Consider the following 20,730-nt stretch of genomic DNA (forward strand, 5'->3'; position numbering starts at 1 on the left):
TGGCAGTGGACTTCCCTACGCTTCTTCGTGAGTAGTTTCCAAATGACGCGAGGGGTCAAACAAATACCCGTAACGTTCATAAGGCCACCTCTGACATCACTGGCTTACCGCAAACCTCGAGCTGGGCTCCTCATTACACACCCATACTGGCCAAGACCAGCTCATTGACTCCCGTGTATATTTGTATTTTCTAGACAGAGTTGTGCACTAAATAATGAACGCCCTCCTTCTACTTCCCTGCTGGATGTCACTCTACATCGGACAGGTTTATTCGCTAGTGCGATCATGTATGTTTTGCAAACACGTTTTCCATAACAGGCTCCTTTCTCATCCCACTCCTAGTCTTATCCATGGCATTCCTCCGGTGGGATGAGTGTCTCTTCTTTCTCCGATCCGACACACTCTTTACATTGATGTAGTCAGATAGTCCGGACGCTCGTGGATCCGTGGCGTTGTCGTTTAGGCGTCCTAGGAAACAGTAGGAGTGTGTCTGTGTGTGCCTCTGGGTTTTTGAGTACGTGCGCGAGAACGCGCGCGCGTGCGACAGTGAGCTTCCTCCCCCGGCATAGTGCAGACCGAGCCCACGACGTTACTCTCCTAGCTGCCGCCAGCAACGCAAGGCAACAGCAGCCTCCGCCCCCTCAGCCCGGTGATTGGCTGGCCTTGCTTATCAGTTCCCTGGTACGGCCAGGAAAGGGCCAGTGACGCCCCCAGCCCAGCTGCAGAAGCGACCGCCACCTCCTATGCACAAGGTGTCACATTTGAAAAGAAACCTGAGCCCCGGGGAGACGGCGCCTAGCGACCCTGGCCTGGCTTGTGCAAACTGCGCGGCAGGACGCTGGGCAGCGCTGAGGAGCCCAGAGAGCTCCACCGCAGAACATCCTAGCGACCTGATTCTGGGATCTCGGCTCCACGCTCCCTTCGCAATTTTCAGATTTCTCCCCTCGCTTATTTCCCCAAAACGGAGCCTTTATACCAGGAGAAGGTGCCGGAGCTGGGGCAACCAGGACTTTCCCGGGCACCCAAGATGCGCTCCATTAGAAAACGTTGGACCATCTGCACTATAAGTCTACTTCTGATCTTTTATAAGACAAAAGAAATAGCAAGAACTGAGGAGCACCAGGAGACGCAACTCATCGGGTAAATGCGTGTTCAGGATATGACACAGTCAAGCCATAGTGAAATGGGCACAGAGTGATGTTTGGATGGCTTTGTGTGTTGGTTTGAGCTTCTGTATGGCTAGTGCCATGAATTAAATAACAATGGCTCTTTGGAGGTGTGTGTGTGTGTGTGTGTGGAGATGAGGGGTTCCATGCTGTTTCTTGTATGAGTTTAACTTGTCCTGTCCTGTGCGGTAGTGGTGGTAGTGGTGGTGGTGATGGTGGTGGTGATGACAGATATATTGGCACAGGGTGCCGCTTGCCAAAGAAGTCACTGCAGAAGTGTCAACAAAGAACGTGTGCCCTTGTCATTTTAATGCTTGAGCAGAACTCAGGAGATGTCTTTATTCATTGAGTTCTTGTCTTTCCTCCCTTCTGGGTCCTGCCAGTCTAGGAAAATACTATAAAAAGCGGCTTTCTCGAAAGGCAGAAGTTTAAGTTCACAGAAGAGGAAATGGCTCTTCTTTACTCTTCCTTGTTTGTTTGTTTTTGATTTTGGTGGTGGTGGGAGGCGTCTTTAATATCTGTCTTCTTTCTTTTTTTAATTAGCAATTACAGTGCCAATAAGGATGATACCTTACTTGCTCCTCCACGGATAAAACTCCTGGGTTTCGTGGTTTCTGTTTTAGAAGGGCACTATGCCTTCACAGTCTGTTTTCTCTTTCTTGAGTTTGTCAAGATGGGTTCAAAATCTCCGCCCCATTAAGTTCTGTAAATATCACACTTCCTTCCTCTCTCCTCTGGCCTCTCAGCCTTTGAAGTCTCTGGAGAGCAGACCTCCTTGTAACTTCGTGTCTCTGACTGACTTGGAAGCTTTTTTTCTGAGGATATGATCCTCCTTGTCAACTCTGTTAAAAGTCCTGTTTCGGAAATCCTTCCAAGCCCGGAGGTTTCCGCAGTCGGAAAGAAACTGCCCTGGCTGAGATTTCCTTCTGTTTTTAAATTGTCTCTGACATTTTTAAAACGAAGAAGTATGCTTGCCATTTTTGTTTGCGCGGGGTCACGGGGCTGGTAACACACACACTGTGAAACTTTACGCAGCTCTTTTCTTAATATCCCTGCTCCTCTATGAGTAATCAGTCGCATTTAAGTGAGCAAGACGCAGGTGTATCCTAGCGGAAGGACTTGCTAGTTTGTACAAAGCTAGCCTAACAGTACCACATTCAAAGGGGACTGTAGGAGAAAGGAAAGCTAATAAGGAGTAGGCTGAATGGTCCTTATGCTTCAGCGAACCTATTCAAGGTCTGTATCAGAGAAAAGAAAATAAATAAATAAATAAATAAATAAATAAATAAATAAAAGACCCATGTGAGGTCGTTTACGCAGAAGTGGGTGGTTTGAAAATCCACGTCAGTGGTGGGAAAGAAAAAATTGGGAGGGATGTGGGCATCCCCAGCAGACCTGTTTTTGCCAGGCAGACAAAGGGGTCTTGAAGGTGGTGAACTCGCGCGTGGGAATTCCTGGGAGAGGCGGAGGCTGGGGCTTGTGAGTAGAGGCTCTTTGTTCCCTTCTGAACTGATGGGTTAGGAAGATGAGCTCCAGCCTAGACAAAGCATCCAAGCCTCCCCAGGACTCCAATGGTTTGAGACCCTGGTGAGCAGGAGTGGGCGTGGCGACGAGCAGGGTCTCCAAATACTGGGAAGGAATCATTTCCTAGCTTGGGTAAACTGCCTCCTGAGGGAAGGCATGCACCCCAGTGTCCTGGGGGGAAATAACAGATCCTGGACGTTCCGCGTTTCACAGTGACACGTCTTCTGTGGCCTTTTTCTGGAAACCTTTGGCGGGTGGGCGCAGCTCTGGGAGGCTCTAAACGGAGGTGGGTAACCTCAAGCACCCGCACCGTGGCTGGGTAGCTCTACTAAGCCGTGGCCTGCACCCTTTGCCCTCTTTGGTCCCAGATCATTTGAAAAGGATTGAGGCAGTTACTTGAGTTAACAAAACAGGAAGAGAGGTGTGCCTCATGTCTAGCCTTTCCTCTCAGAGAACTAGCAGCCAGAGCAGGATAAAAGGAAACGGATTGGAGGGTGCATCGTTTGTGAAAGGAGTGAACCTTTTGTGACAAACAAAAAAAATTCACGCTCAAAGCTCCTCCTCTTTAAATAAAGCCGGCAACTGCAGTCCTTTCAGAACAGAACAGGGATCTGGTTGTGGAGATACCACCCCACTCCCTCCCCCCCCCCCCCCCCCCCCCGCATACACGTGCTGGAGGAATTCTGACTCCCAGGAGTTCCAGCACAAGGTGGAGCCAGTGTTGCCAGGAGCAGTGCAGGGAAGCTGTTGTCTCTGGACATTCATTCCCCTTTCCTCCAGAATGAAACATTACGGGAGAAAAGCACATGCTTTTCTTTCAACACCCCAGCCGTGCCTCTGGTGGAACAGCTGACTCTCATCTAACTCATCTCTCTTCTCCCTGCAAGCTTATGAGAGAGACCACTTTTGAGGTGACTCAAAAGTGTCACCAAGGGGCTCTGGAACCCAGACCAAAGCTTCATTTAGAAGTGAAGTAACAGAGGCAGTGTACAGCCTTTGGGGGGCACTGCATGCCTTGCAGGTGGGCCATGGTGTCAACCCAGTCCTTTAACCTTACGTTCCTCTGGGTTCATATTCAATGTCCCCGTTCCCATAAGAATCTCCTAGCAGGCAGTGTCTGTTCAGCCCTTCCTCCTGTAGCAGACCCCAAGCAATCAGTGCCACATCACTCTTTGTCCCACTTTCCCTCCTTTTCAATGTTTGTCAGAATACATTGGAAATGGCTTTGCAGATTTCCACATGCAATATATGCACATGGCCATCTAATGAGGAAGGAATTCACAAGTGTGACAAAGTTAAATGGTGTAGAGGTGTCCGTTTGGATTAGATTCCCCAGAACTTGCTTGGCCGACTAAAATAAGACTTAAGCATACTTGTCCATTGCACATCTTCCCCCCTCCCCCTGAGTCTGCTTATATTAGATTACTAAATTATCAACAGTTATGACTTCTGGCGTTCATAAAGCTGAGAGGAAAGTTAAGCACTGGTGCTTAGACTATGCATAGGACAAGCGAGTTTCAATTTGTTTAAAGGTAGTGGTTTCCACTTTACAGCATAGATTATCTTTATAATTACACTACACTATATCTTACCTTTATTTATTTGACACTCTCAGAATAAAACGTGGAAATACCCCCTGCTTGGATTCAAACTTAGTTTGATATTACTTTTAGAAGTTTAAAATAATGAGGAAGCTTAATCTAGTCACATTCATTCCAAAGCTAAGTAGTCATTAGGAGCTTCAGTGGGATGGCACTTGGATGTAGAGACCTAATATCCAAAAGCATATTTAACCACATATATATCCTGTATAACAGAACTGAAGAAATAAAGATTTGCAAAGTCTGGAAACTCATATCAAGGAGAAAACACCAACAAAAGACTTGTAGATATTAAGTGATAAAAGTAAGAGTGTCCCCTTAACCGTGGATGTTATATATTATCTTTGTTGACTTTTTGCAGTACGATAAGCAGGAATACTGGAAAATTACAATCTTTAGAACTGAGTGATTTTTTTGACATCTTTAGACTCTTCTCTTTTAAAATTGCATGTTGGATGTTTGGGAGATATCTCTGTGCAAACAAAAAAATGTTTCCAGTGCAGCTGTTCAGAAGACATGTCCAAACTAGAAAGAGAAGCAAGCAGTGGGTGGAAATATCCATCATCATGCCTTGAGTTCATGGGATGGTATTTTGTGCTAAGACAGAGTGAAACCAACATCATGTGCAAAAACATCCCTTGGGACCTGTCTAGCTTTGCAGAAAAAAAGAAAAAGTATGCTCTCTAGGCTCAGATGACTCTTCTGAGCGTAAAAGAGAAGTTTGAGGACTTGTACCCACCCATTTCCCTTCAAGGTTCTTTCCAATGACAAAAACCTGATATGTGGCCAATCACCGAGGTAACAGAAGCAGTTCAAGCAGTGAAGCACTGTAGTGGCATAGTGTCCACAGAAAGCAGATTTTTACATTTTAAAAATTGCTGTTTGAATTTTGATTTTAGAAGTTCTGATAAGGCTCCATCGAACCAAGTATATCATTATGAAAACCACTGAACAGGTAGAAATACACCAGTGATTAAGTGCCATAATAATACATAAATTCTAAAAATTCAATCTCATGTGCAATTTTCCTTCTATGAAAACATATTGGTTGGAAAAATTATTACCCTAATCTTTGCAATCTGTAGTAGAAAAAAGAGATATTGACAGCTATTAATGGAGTGAAGATCCTTGTCTTTTCCCACGAAAATAATGATAATTTATGCCTCCTTAAAGGTGCATGCCAAAGTACTAAGGTTAACTTTTGTGCACATCCACATTTTCACTCACATGTAATTATTATCATTTAAAAGTATAATATGAAAATTAATGACTGGATCACTGCTTAGTAAAATATACTCTGTTTCCTAACATCCTAAGTGACCTCTGCAAAATGATTATCATTATCCTTGCACAGACATGCAAATGTGTCATTTTCATCAGTAGAACTGTGTAAAATATTAATTTTTATAGAGTTCCAAATTTCAGAGGGAGTGGCTTTCATATGATTTCAAAAACAGCACAGTGGGTTGCTTTAAATGAAAACTACATATTAACAAAATCATGCAAAGCAAGAAACAAACAACAAGCCTCCAGTTTGAGAATCCTCCAACAGCTGTTAAAGGCTGTGTTTCTATTGGTAGAGAAAATTCTCTAGGCAATATACACACATTCAGACTTTGTGATTTTAACAATCAGGTTGCTTTTTAGTAATGCTATTGAGAGGCAAAAGAAAAAAAAATTGCTCTGTTGTTACAGTAAATAACCAGTACAAATATTGAAAGAGCTAAGCTTTTTCTTCCTCTGCGATAGTGAATGTCCTTCTAATTTTCTGAATCCTTTACCAGAATCAGAAAGACAAATGTCTGTTCAATAGTGAACTGCTTGGTTCTACAGGTCCTCATGGCTGAACGAAACAAAACAAAACAAAACACTGTCTATCACCATTGTAACGCCACCAAACCCCTAAAATCACCATTTCACATGGAAAACTATTCACTAGAGAATATTAATTAAAAGAGATGGTTGCTTTTTAAAAATAAAAATACAAAAGCACTAGATGTATGAACAGAATGAGTTTTCTTCTCTATCTCCTGGGAATCTCATCCTTATGATGTTAGAAAACAATTCTTTTTAAATTGGCACGTCAACAACGTTTGAAAAGCTATTTTGTTAGAGAGAAAATGCACAATCTCCACAGTCATTGCTTATTAAATAATGTTATTGCTGTTAAGGTAAGACCACAGTGACCTAGAGAATACAGAGCAAACACTGCATGCCATCAAGAACATGGACAGATCTGCTATGCACAAGGTTTTCTCTGTAGTCCTCAGTAAAAAGTATTTTCAGTTCTTTTATATGAAACTTTACTTTTACCTTCTCTGAAACAAAATTAATCTTGGTGGCCAAAGTCTTAGGGTTACAGAGTCATTGACCAAATATCACACTGCTTATTATGTAGACAGTGGGGCTAGGTGGCATTGTAACTTTGATGAGAGTTGTTTTTCTTCAAATGCCCTGAGGTCTGTCTTATACGAAAGACAGATTCTGTTCTAAAATATTATGTAGAAGTTTGCTGGGATAATATCCATCACTTAATTCCTAGAATATCCCCCTTCATGCTTCTCCTCCCTTCTAACTTGTGAAAATAATATACAATCTTTAATCACTAATGTAAATATAATTGTGTCTGATGACACTTAAGCAAAGTGCTTCTGATTCTCACACAGCTTGCCTCTTTGTTTTCTTTCAGAGATGGTGAGCTGTGTTTGAGCAGGTCGCTTGTCAACAGCTCTGATAAAATCATTCGGAAGGCTGGCTCAACCATCTTCCAACATTCTGTACAAGGCTGGAAAATCAATTCTTCCTTAGTCCTGGAGATAAGGTGAGTTTCTTTAATAAGCCCCCCAAATTTCACATCGTGATCTTAAATATGTTGGGTTTGGCAAACTTATATTGGACACTTGATTTATGGCTTAAGTGTGAATCCTTAATGAAAAAGTGAATCAGTTATATTTAATGTTCCTCGTGGAAGAATGTGGAACCAAGAAATAAAATCTTTGCATAGTCAAATTTTCAAGGATGATGGACTTTCAAATACACTATCTTATTATCAGTGGAGTAAAATATTGAGCAAAGTACTAACCTTTAGCATGTTTTCACTCAATTGATCAGGATGGACATTCATTTTAGGAATCATTTTCACAACTTTCCTTTATTGAGACTTCATTCTGATTTGACATTTAACTGCATAGAACAGAGGCTCCTTGATTCCTATTGTTTTAAGTATAGATTGGTTTGATTTATTCAGTGTTCATACCTGCATAATTTCATGTGAAAAAGGGTATAAAATCAGCAAATAAACTTTCTGAAGTTCTGACTTATTCTTTACGAGACTGACATTTTAAGCCAGGATGAATTATTGAAGCAAACTCCAATGACTCCTTATATCCATTACAACACTCTCTTTTCTTTCAGCCCAAAGTTAATGAGAGAATTGGGCTAGACATTCCTATGCATGGAGGAAGTAAGAATCTCATTTTTCCTTATACTTCCATTGCACCATTGCTGTGGTTGGTATGCCTAAACTAGAACATTTTGGTAATTAGGAACTCAAGAAGTTTAAGAGAACATATCCATATACATAAAATCATTAGTTTGCAATTTCAAAATGCTAATTATTCATTGATGAAATACTAACATCAAAATTTTGTAATAGTAACTGATTAAAAAGTAGGGGTCTCATCTATTCATCAGCTTGGCATTTTTGTCATCTTGTAATTCCTATAGAGTATCTCTCTTGGTGTCTCTCCTAGGTAGCTCTGCATTGGAATCTAATACAAGTTAGCAATGAACTAATTATTAGGAATAAGGTTATAGAGGAGCATTACATTAAGTCTCAGAAGTTGATTGTAAGAGAAAAGAGAGGAAAAAAAACATGATTAAAAAGAAAAGTTATTTAAAATCATGACTTCAAAGAAAAATTATCTGGCAAGAAAGGAGACCTTGCCGGACAGTGTTGGCGCACACCTTTAATCCCAACATTTGGGAGGCAGAGGCAGGCGGATCTCTGTGAGTTCGAGGCCAGCCTGGTCTAGAAGAGCTAGTTCCAGGACAGGAACCAAAAAGCTACAGAGAAACCCTGTCTCGAAAATCCAAAAAACAAAAAACAAAAAAAGAAAGGAAACCTTCCTTTATTTTAGGTAATGCTACATAGATGATGTAAAAGAAAGCCATAAAGAGTTATACAAAACAAAATTGCAATAGTTTAACCAACATACATAGCCATGCTTAAAATGTGTCATGTCCATGAAAATCTAAAAAGTGTATTAAATGAATAATACACCTCGTACACCTCCATAATTAATACTTCAGTACATGCATTCCTGACATTTTTAATAAATAGATTTTATGTATATATATAAAAAACAGGACTTTATATTTTACATTTCACTTTTTACTAAGGTAGCCAGTTTTAAGGTGTTAAATATAAACTGACTGTTGTGAGTCCTCTGTTGAAACTTTATAAATGAATGAAGGCTGCAATTGTAGTTTTGAAGGTGAGTTTTTTTCAGTTAATAGCTGATAATGTGAACGAAATGCTAGTACTAGCTATGCTCATATTTTTTTCTTTTAACAGTCAAAGAGGTAAACAATGCAACAGTGAACAAATATTGAATAATACATAGAAATTTGCATGGAAGTAATAATTTGTAAGTTCATTATTGCAGAATGTGCAAACAGTTCGTAAAAATCACAATTGCTTCTAGCAGCAATAACTACTGTGTATTAATCAGTTTGGCACCTGTAATAAAAGATTTAGCATAAGAAAACATCTTGTTGTTTGACTTAGATTTTACAAGTCTGTTGGTAATAATCACATCTGTGACAGGCTAGTTGGATACTGTAAAAGTTTCAAGTTTTACAAATATTCTACTTTGAATGCTTTGATTGGTCCATTACCTATAATTAGTTTTGTCTTGAATAGTTGAGTTGTGTTTTAAGGTTTTTTTAGTTTTCCTCAAAATTACGATTTTATTTATAATGATATAATGACATTTCTAATAAATTGTTAATTTACATTAAAGTGCTCAGTAGTTGTATAGGAGCCTTCTCTATATTTTGGGGGTATGAATTGTTTCTAGTGTTCAGTCCTTCATCCCTTAGTCTGCAGCTTCCATTAACACATCAGGTGTTGACCTACCAGGCAGTTGTATGGTAGAAAATTGTCCAAGGAGATTTGAATTCCTTGTGCTCTGAAGAGTCAAGGTTTAAGGAGTCCATGAACTTTACAAGCAAATTTACAATCAAAGTGCCTACCACATTCTAAGGCTTTGCTGTATCGACAGTAGTTTGTTTATATCGTTGTCTTCAGAAGTGACCCATTTCAGTTTCCTTACTTGTGAATAAGACTGTTAATAATGTCAGCTTCTTCTCAGCGTCTTCTCCTGACCTATTTTACATATTTTGTTTCTTTTTTTCTTTTCTCAGTTTTCACATATTAAATAAACAAAGCACTAAGAAGTGCAAATGCCAAATAAAGGTGGAGAAATGAGTGAGCTCAGCTACTCTCGCAAAACAGCCTAACCAACAATTAGTGAGCTATTTTAATTTGTCATAGTCCTTAATCATATAAGACAGCTCAACTCAGCAGAAGAGCACATTTGTGTGTTTAGTTCTGTAAAATAACTTGCTGTTACATTTATAGATTTCTTTTCTAGATAAGCACCACATACAACCGTCGCATATGGACTGTGATCAACCAGTGATGAGAATGTTAATTGTGGCCTAAGAAGCTCATTTAGCCAGAGTTGGCATTCCAATTCAGAGCTTTGCTGAGCCAATCTTTTAATGGAAAAATTGCAGGAGACACTATTTAAGTACTAAATGTATAGTATTCCTTTACGGAGTAGACGATATTTATTTGATGTAAATTAACAGAAATTATAAGTTGTCATCATCCAGTTTTTCCAAATTTATAGCCAAGTGTGAAATGCTGAAGTGCATAACCAGTGTCTTCAACATATTGGAGTGATTCTAGTTTTCATTTTGTGTGATTGCTTAGGATATTCTTTTTGGTACTAAAACATCCCCCTGTAACATGTTCCTAAGTTCTGAACTACTAAGTAATGAAGGGACTTCGTTCTTTTAGACCTTTGAGGCAAAATGCTTCAGAAGATAGCTTTTAGACACATTAGTCTTGTAGGGATATCTTTCCTTTTATAGGCAAAACCATATACTCACCAATTTCTAAGTTCTAACACTGATTCTCCTCTCTCTTTTTTTCTATGCACTGTAACAAATTGATATCAATTTCATTATGATGTGTGTGTGTGTTTATACACAGAAGCTAATTTGATTTTCCACTTAATGTTTCCCTGCTGTAAGGAATGTCACTCAGTCCTTTTTGGTGGCACAAATGTAACTCCAGTGGAATTTCAGTTGCTACGACGCGTATTGTTGACAAAATGTACAGAGAAGAGAGAATGGCATGTGATGGTGGGTTAGCTATATTTAACACTTCACAGATGAAAACAGTATGTAGTAAATTAGTCCCCCGGGCCTCTGCAGCTGCTCTGACAACTGATGGGTGGTGTGGAAAGGGAAGTTATGGTTGAAACTGCAGTTGAGAAGTTTCTGTGTAAAATCTTTCCTGTCAGTTTAACAGTTCACCAACCTTTTGGTTTAAGCCAGCTTTGTCTGGAAAAAAAATGGTTTTTGTGACTAAGATTTTCAGTCTCACTGAAAATGAAACACATTTTCAATTTTTTTTCCAGTTTCCATTAAAACAGCCACCGTGAGTAGGTGTTGGCTTAACTAAAGACGTTTGAAGGTCTGAATTAGAATGACCAAATGACAGTTGGAGATCTGAGTAATCTCCTGCCTTTGTTCTTTTAAGTCAGACACAGTCTCTGTCTTTAAGTAACTGTAGTGGCTTGAACACATAGCAAGAAAGCTTGCAAAGTTTTGGTTCATGTACAATATAAGTTTTTGCTGATTTGTGAGTCTGTAACTTTAGAGTTTAAGCTGGGTTTCCGTTTATTCTGAAGCAATTTTGCTTACTCTGCTGCTGAGCAAAATTAAATTCATATTATGTTCTAAAGTAAACCATTTATGTCTTTCTGATGAAACCTAAAAGTTTTTTCAATTTATTCTAAGAAGTACATTTCCTGTTTTCAGGGACTTTCAACTAATTAAATATTCTCCCTCTGTATATACAGTCTGTGACCACTACATATAGGAAATCCATGAGAATTCTTATGTCTCATTGCATCTACAATCTGATAAAGATGGCTTTAGCCTTCTAAAAATGAGAAGAAACTAACCATTTCCCACTGGTTTTAAAGGAGCTTTGTGCTTCTAGGCCACAACATTGTTCATCCATAATAATTATTGTCAGCATATTGTGCACTTCTACCAACCATCTTATCTCCAATAACTTCCTATGCATAATTTCAGCCCTAAAGTAAGAATTAATGTATAAAAAATGCATAAAAAGCAAAACAAACAAAAAATCATTTAAACTCATCCAAAATCTTTTCCTTTTAATTTTCCTTTTTAAAATAGCACATTCTGCATTCAGAATGCTTTAAATCTTATCTAAAAGCTTTTTCTATTTTTAATTTTAATTGGTCTATATGATTTGGAATTTTTATGGCTTTTAAAGGTACTTTTCTTTTCTTAACTACTGCTTTGTAAAAGCAAATGATTGCTAAGCATATAACCCAGCATTAGAAGAATACACAACTTTAAACGTGTACTGTCCTTAGGATCTGATTCTGTCACTGACTGCTATTGGCTCCCCAAAGTTAGCCAGCCTAAGCATCAGTAAATTTTATTCAAACATTTAAAACACCTTTTAAATATTTTTCCTAGGGGTAGTTAAAGTCCATGTGTATTGCTTACTTGGACATCTGACGACACATTTTGAAATGAATCTGCTTCTAATTTTCTATTAACCAGAAAAGAAATCAGTTTTGGAAAGTCCCTCTTAGTTTACATGTGTGTAACTGTAACATTTTGATGCCGTGAAAGGGAGTTTCCCTTTTGGATTTCTAAGCTACAAAAACGTCTTTTATACGTGCGACTCTGATCATCTCATCTGAAGCTGCCAAGCACGCTACTGTGGAGCACAATCTTTAAATGCATCGATAGCCACCCATTTTGGGTCTCTTCAAAGGGAAATGGCAGCATCACCCACTTCGATGATTAAACCACATCCGTTCAGTCTTTATTTCCAAGACAACCTTGCCATCTTCACCGCTAATGAAAAGATGTGTTAAAATATAGACAACAAGCCCTACCTATGTCCTCTCAGGCAATCCAGTGGTGGTTAATAAATGTTTATAGATGGTTTTTGTGGTGCCACTTCTGATAGTAGGAGCTACGTTTGTGGAGAATAACTGGATTCTTCATAATGTTTGGTTCTTAATAATGAAACTTACCCAGTGTCATAGAGCATAGACAATATTAGTACAAAAGAAAAATATGTCTCTATCATACATATTTCTACCAGGCACTGGCTTTTATCCCTGTGGAATTGAAAGCTTGCATTAAGAGCACATTGGTAAATAACATCTACTTTGCACATTTTATTATTGTTTTTCTCTGATTGTCTTTTGGTTGCTGTTCAATTAAAAAATCTTGGACTTGTGTACGCCATGTTCCTAAGCTTTTGTCTAAATAATTTCTTCAAAAGTTAGTACATCTTGGTCTATTTCCTTAACGTTAGTTATAAACATGAATGAATTCTTCCGAAGATCCCTTTTTATGCTTTAAAAAATTACTCTAATCTATTTTTTCTGCTGTGTGGTACTCCATTGTGTAAATATATCACATTTTCCTTATCCATTCTTCAGTCAAAGGGCATTTAAGTTGTTTCCAGGTTCTGGCTATGACAAACAATGCTGTTATAAACATAATTGAGCATATGTCCTTGTGTCATAGTTGAGCATCCTTTGGATATATACCCAAAAGTGGTACTGCTGAGTCTTGAGGAAGGTTGTTTCCTAATATTCTGAGAAATTGCTACACTGAAATCCAAAGGGGTTGTACCAGCTTGCATTCCCACCAGCAATGCAGGAGTGTTCCTTTTACCTCACAACCTCTCCAGCATAAGTTATCATCAGTGTTTTTGATCTTGGTCATTATTACAGGTGTAAGATGGAATCTCAGAGTTGTTTTGATTTGCATTTCTCTGATTACTAAAGATGTTGAGCATTTCCTCATGTGTTTTTCAGTCATTTTAGATTCCTCTGTGGAGAGTTCTCTGTTTAGGTCTGTACTCCATTTTTTTTTATTGGATTAATTGTTCTTTTGATGACCAATTTCTTGAGTTCTTTGTGTATTTTGGAGATCAGACCTCTGTCGGATGTGGGGTTAGTGAAGATCTTTTCCCATTCTGCAGGTTGTCATTTTGTCTTGTTGACCATGTCCTTTGCTTTACAGAAGCATTTCAGTTTCAGGAGGTCCCATTTCTTAATTGTTTCTCTCAGTGTCTGTGCTACTGGGGTTATATTTAGAAAATGGTCTCCTGTGCTAATGCATTCAATGCATTCCCACTATCTTTTCTATGAGATTCAGTGTGTCTGGCTTCATTTTGAGGTCTTTGATTCATTTGGACTTGAGTTTTGTTCATGATGATAAATATAGGTCTATTTTCTTTCTTCTACATGTTGATATCCAGTTATGCCAGCACCATTTGTTAAATATGCTTTCTTTTTTCCATTTGATATTTGTTGCTTCTTTGTCAAAGATCAGGTGTTCAAAGGTGTGTAGATTAATATTTAGGTTTATGATTCAGTTCCTTTGGTCCTCCTGTCTGTTCTTATGCCAATACCAGGCTGTTTTCAGTACTATAGCTCTGTAGTAATGTTTGAAGTCAGAAATTGTGATGCCTTTAGAAGTTCTTTTATTGTACAGGATTGTTTTGGCTATCCTGGTTTGTTTGCTTTTCCATATGAAGTTGAGTGCCATTCTTTCAAAGTCTGTGAAGAATTTTGCTGGGATTTTGTTGGACATTGCATTGAATCTGTAGATTGCTTTTGGTAAGACTTCCATTTTTACTATGTTAATTCTACCTACCCAAGAGCATGGTAGATCTTTCCACTTTCTGGTGTCTTCTTCAATTTCTTTCTTCAAAGATTTAAAGTTCTTGTCATACAAGTCTTCCACTTGTTTGGTTATGATTGCTCCAAGATATTTTATGCTATTTGTGGTATCATGAATTTTGCAGGCAAATGGATGGACATAGAAAACATTACTTTGAGTGAGGTAACCCAGACCCAAAAAGACAATTATCACATGTATTCACTCATAAGTAGTTTTTAAACATAAAGTAAAGAAAACCAGCCCACAAATCCCAATCCCAGAGAACCGAGAGAACAATGAGGACCCAAAGAGAGACATACATAGATCTAATCTATACGGGTAGTAGAAAAAGACGAGATCTCCTGAGTAAAATGGGAGCATGGGGACCTTGGGAGAGGGTGGACAGGGAGGAGGGAGGCAAAGAGGGGAACAGAGAAAAATGTAGAGCTCAATAAAAAAAATCAATTTAAAAAAGAAGAGAAAAAATATTCTAATATAGTCCTGCATTCCATGATTTGATCACCCATACCTGTTTGCATAATTCAAATCTATAGATTTACATAGAATTTTATCACTTTTGTGTGGACAGCTATGATTTATGCTCTCATTCCTTACCAATTAGGGTGCAGTCAAATATGGGAAGTACATACAGCAGAACTTCACATTTTGGATTGCAGGCCCTTCCAATAGATAGATTCCTTTGCCTCACTGATTGCCACTTGGCTATTTTATGTATGATTCTCCTATTTTGCACCTTAATTCACAAAATTAAATACTTTTATACCAGTTTTCTATGAGCAATCAATTTATTGTGTACAACATTCAACTTCCAAAGTTTAAAAGACCAGCCACTTTACCAGGTACATTTTTATCTTATGCACCATTTCACCTGCCCTCCTGTCTATTTTTGCATTTCTGTTACTGACTTAGAATATGCACATATTTATATTTGCACAGCATCCTATATCTTATCATTAGCTTGTAGCATAGCTGTAGGATGGGATACATTTTAAAAATGAAAATGTGGGCTTTAAAATGCAGTGATGAGCTGAGTTACAGTTGTTTCTCTTGTACTTTCCTCCATTAGATGCATTCACATCCAATTTGAAAAGATCAACTCAACAGCCAAAACAACTAGATGTACATTTAAAAACTTAGAAAGGTTCTTACTGATTATCCAGGGTGTGTTGTGCATGTGCACAAACACACACACACACACACACACAATTCCCACATCAAATTATTGCTCTGTCTGTTCAGGACTTTCTGTACCGAAACCATCTTACTTCTTGGACTTTTAAGCATAAGTGAAAACTTGCAGACAGATTTAATGTACCATTTTGGTAAAAGTATTTTGGGGAGATTCTCAATGATTTAGTATTTCTGTCTATAATCTAATTCAAAATTACTCCAAGTATTGCTATTCAACTCACAGGACAATATTAAATAAAAGCAAAGACTCTAGATAATTGAAAACACTAACCAACTATCTACTGGTACAAAGCCCAACTGTACGAACTGTATTTATTCAATGAATTATATTTAAGTGTATTTTTAATGAATGGAGTGATTTCTTCACTTTAGATGATATATAAGTATATACTATATCTACTTACAGAATTTTTCTAAACTCCCTACACAGTATTTTTAAAAATGCATTTCTGATAATATCTACTTGATTTAAATACCACTTGAAGATTTAACAGTAGTACCTACCAGTTTATATTGTGCATGTTTTGTCTAAATAGCCCCATCAGGTAGATACACAATTCTTAATATAAAACTTTGCTTGCATTCCAAATATAGGAAGAACATCCTCCGTTTCTTAGATGCCGAACGCGATGTCTCTGTTGTCAAGAGCAGTTTTAAGCCTGGTGATGTCATACACTATGTGCTGGACAGACGCCGGACACTTAATATTTCACATGATCTGCACAGCCTCCTGCCTGAAGTTTCCCCAATGAAAAACCGCAGGTTTAAGACCTGTGCCGTTGTTGGAAATTCTGGCATCCTGCTAGACAGTGAATGTGGCAAGGAGATTGACAGTCACAATTTTGTAATAAGGTGAGCATCCTTCTGTTTTTTTTGAGATTGTAAGTGTGGTAACAACATTTTACTTAGAATCCTGTAGGACCTGTTTGAAATTCATATTAACATTAGGAATTATTGATAAGTCTACCATTTATGTGTCATATCCTTTGCAGTGTTGTTCACAAACAACCCTTTATTTTGGTTTAGAAATTTAATTACTCTATCATTGGAAGAAAAGTTGATTACCTTGGAGTAGTATTTCACAACAGATTTTAAAGACAGAGGCAATGATTATGTTAATTATATTATTACATACAGAGACAAACATTAGTTTCTTATACCTCTTCTTTTAGTCATCATTTTCATATAACTTAATTTTGGAATGAAGATTATTATGTAGTGTTGTCAAAGACATAAATTAATTTTGCTATTTTTATTAATAATTACTTAGCAGTTGCAAAAAAAGCTAAGTTAGTGAGTTTGTATCTTCTATCCTGGGTCAAATTGTCTTCATTGTTCTTTATTTGTGCTAACGGAGTGATATGTTTTTAAGTTTAGCTTTCTCACATAATTGAACACACTCATTTGTTGTCCATTAGTGATCAACATATCTGACAAATCATGTGTTTGGTTAACTTTTTATTAACTTCAAGAAGTAAACAACTGATCATATCTGAAGATGTTAAGCAATTTTATTCAGTTCTAGCATCTGTACAATTTTTGTCATGTCTTATATCCTTAGGTGAGTGAATAAAAAGATTTTACTATTATGTGAAAAAATATTTATACAGTGAGAAGGTAAAGAGTGTCCACAGTAGCTTTAAACACTGGTGTCTAGATGACATGTGATTCTAAACACTCTCACACCCATACATTGACAGGGCAGGTAAGATAAGGCAGTGCAAGCACCAGCGTGTGTCAGAAAGTATTGCAACATGCAGAAGTAGATTTCAACATGGGACTAATCCTGACGGTAGTTGCACCAAACAGGACTCACTTCGTGTTCTTCCTCCTTGGAACATAAACATTACAGGCTGACTAAGCTGATAGATTCGCTCCTATTTTGGATGCTGATAAGAATACTGTTTTCCATGTGACAGGGGCTGTAATCAGTATTGATGGCCTTCATATCAGTTCATTGGTGACACTTCCTTTCTTGGTTTTGTTACCCACTTACAGTGACTGTAATTTTTAAATTATTATTATTAATCTAATTAAAAATGCTGGTATCTTATATTGCAATATTCCTTCAATAAGCAAATCCCTACCTTCTTTGATCATTTGGTGACTCTTGTTACTACAAACCACAGCCTTTCATTTTCATTTATTTATTTTTTTTTTTGCATTGATTTCCTAGAAATTGTCCATCTTTGTTCCGGTCTCATTCTCTTGTAACAGCTTGTACGTTTGCAGAGCCCTAGGATCTGATCAGCTAATGATTACAATTTTCAGTCTAAGAATCTTGACGTCTGTGTTTTGTAGAGAAAAAATTCTCTTTCTTAGTCTAGAGCAGCAATAGGCAACATCAATCCCCAGACTGTTCTACTATGGACAAGTAGAACTTAGATCATAATGCTACTCTGCCTAGATAAATGTTGAGAAGCAGAGGTCTGGCTAATGTCTCCTTTCTGCCTTTAATGACTTGGGCACTTAACTTGGCATCTAACTTTTAGACTTACAATTCATATATTCTGTTTCTGATCGCTAACCATCAAATACATTTTGATCATTTCTAAGGAAAGCAAACTCTGGTTACATCCAGTATGATATTTTCATATTTGAACTCTATAGTCTGTGTCTTCATTATCATTGATTTGCTATAGTACTGATTGGCACGTGTATGTGGAGACTTATTTTATTGTCTGGAACAGAGTTGTCTCTCACCCGAAAGACAATAAAAGAATTGGGTAAAAATCCTCCATGAGAACCCATTTGAATCAGGCTATATTTGACCCTCCAATCTTGTATGGATAGCAGATGAGTGTTTTGTCTACTTATGAATTCACAAATGTTCTGCTTTCACCTGCAAAGATTAAAAGGCACCATTCATTGCTTCAATAGCTAACAATAATCATAGGAAACTACTTTAAAAACTTTGACAATGAGATTGAAATAATTCATTGACTAATGGCTTCTCTTCCTGGAGGTTTCCAGTTGCTTTCTCTCCCAGAGAAAGGACCTAGATGGACTAAATTATAAATTATTACATGTAGATATAGGCCACAGAATGTTATTACAGCATCAATTGTATATTACATGCACAATACTAATGTATTATTATTTAAGCTTCAAATTCCATTTTGTCTCAAATGTACATAGGAAAAATTATATTTATCATAAAGTAGCCTTGTTCCTTCACCACCCTTAGCACTACACTGTCAACGTATCAGCAATTTTCGTAGACAATATTTTCAAATGGAAAGATATGGCATTTTCACCCTGCTACCATCCTTTTTTGTTTAGAGATTAGTCCTTAAATGATCTCCTTAGCTTCATGCTTTCTCCTTCATTCTGAAGCTAGACTCCACCTTAACTGCAGCATCTGAAACATTATTGCTATTCTAATCGTCTCTGCTTCTTTGCCTTTGATGCTTAAATTTCAATATTATGTATATATACATATATATCTGTCTTTTTGTTTTGATTAAATTTACATTTTTTTACTTATCTATTTTGTAAAGTTTTAATTTTTGTTGTTTTGTCTTTTGTTTGCTTGTTTGTCTGTATGTTTCCAAGACAGGATTTCTCTGTGTAGCCCTGGCTATCATGGAACTGATTCTGTAAGTCCTGCTAGCCTCAAATTCAGAGATCTGCCTGACTTTGCCTCCCAAGTGTTGGGATTAATGACATGTGCTGCTGTGCTCCACTTTATAATTTTCTAATTAAGATATAATGACATCACTTCCACCTTCCCTGTTCTCCTTTTAAGCTCTGTGATGTCTCCTCCCTCCACCTCTTTCCATGCCTCCCCACCCCTCTGAAACTGATGGCCTTTTGTTATTATTTTTGCATATATATACATAAGTACATAAATACCACCAATCAAGTTCATTTTTATTGCTGTGCTGCTTATGTTTCCAGGACTCGCCACTTTGTTTTGGATAACCAATTGAGAGTTCATACCTAGGAGAGGCTAATTCTCTCTTTCAGCAGTCATTAGGTTGCCTGTAGTCTTTTCCTGGGGGTGGACCCAGTGAGATTTTCCTCTTCTCATGTTCGCATGTTTACTAATATTGTAAATGTTCAGGATTATGTCGTTAGCCACACTGGAGGTATCAGAGGTGTAGCATTCCTGTCATTGCTAGTAGACAAAATAACAACAGCCCTTTCCCTCTGCCTCTTACAGTCTTTCTGTTCCCATGTTGTAGACATATCCAATGGAACTGGGCTCCCACAACCCGTTTATCTCTGTAATATCAGAGTTCTGTATCTGTGATATTTAAAAAAATCAGTTGTGGTTTTCTGTAATATTCTTCCTTGATGAGGGAGGAAAGCTTCAATTTCATATGGATACTCATATAGATACCTTTCAGAGTGCAGTAAGAAATTCTGCTAGTCTAACAAGGCAGTACTCTATAGGTTCTCTTTGGAAATCCATGACTTCACTAGACTAGGGAGTTGGCTAAGTTTCTATTTTCCAGTGTGATTTTCATACTGTTGATGTTCCATGAGTCCAGTTAGACAGCTGTTGGTTACCACCAACATTTGAATATCACTACTACACTTTAGAATACCTTGCTATGATAATCATTATTTTGATTCATATGGATAGGACTATCTTGCTTGTCTTTCTTGGCAGCTTGCATAGTACTTTCTGGTACCAAGAAAGCTAGACTGCAGAAAAAAGATTTTCAGGTTAGAGCCAGCCAGATCTTTCTAGTCTCATGCCCTACGACTTGGTGTGAACATCAGTAGAGTCCTTCAGCTGCTGAGAAATGATCCAAAAACAAGAAAAAACAGAAACATAGATATATGTTTATATGTATGTATACACACACACAAACACACACATGAATATAAACTTAAATGAAGTTATATCGCTTGGGCTGACTATACGCCTATATAATATCTATAAACTATTAAAAAAAAAACCCACTATCAATTTTCTGCTTTATTGATAGTCTTCTCATCCACATGCAAGAGAGAACCTCTGTCTACGTAAGTTGTGTCTTTCAAGGGTAAACGGTCATGGAGCTTGTATCTCTTGTCATCATTTTAACTTGGTTGTTCGCAAATAAGTGCATGAAAACCTCTGCTGACCGACTCCTTCTTCCCATGAAAACGTTTTCGAACTTACAGTAAAATTATTTCTCGTTAAAAATTTATAAAGTGTGAGTTACAAAACATTTTTTGTAATGAGTTGAAATAGCATAAATTAAATG

General features: G+C 37.7%; 1 protein-coding gene across 1 annotated transcript in view; it reads left to right on the plus strand.

Moving 5' to 3' along the window:
- Nucleotides 1-723: 723 nt before the first annotated feature.
- The window catches only part of St8sia4 (ST8 alpha-N-acetyl-neuraminide alpha-2,8-sialyltransferase 4), a 94,998-nt gene continuing 74,991 nt past the window's right edge, over nt 724-20,730 (plus strand). The window contains exons 1-3 of the mRNA XM_057762708.1: nt 724-1,140; nt 6,981-7,112; nt 16,124-16,381. Coding sequence (XP_057618691.1) covers nt 1,028-1,140; nt 6,981-7,112; nt 16,124-16,381 — 503 coding nt within the window. The 5' untranslated portion in view covers nt 724-1,027. The remainder of the gene's footprint in view (nt 1,141-6,980; nt 7,113-16,123; nt 16,382-20,730) is intronic.

Source organism: Chionomys nivalis, chromosome 2 (genome assembly GCF_950005125.1).
Source record: "Chionomys nivalis chromosome 2, mChiNiv1.1, whole genome shotgun sequence".
NCBI classification, from domain to species: Eukaryota; Metazoa; Chordata; class Mammalia; order Rodentia; family Cricetidae; genus Chionomys; species Chionomys nivalis.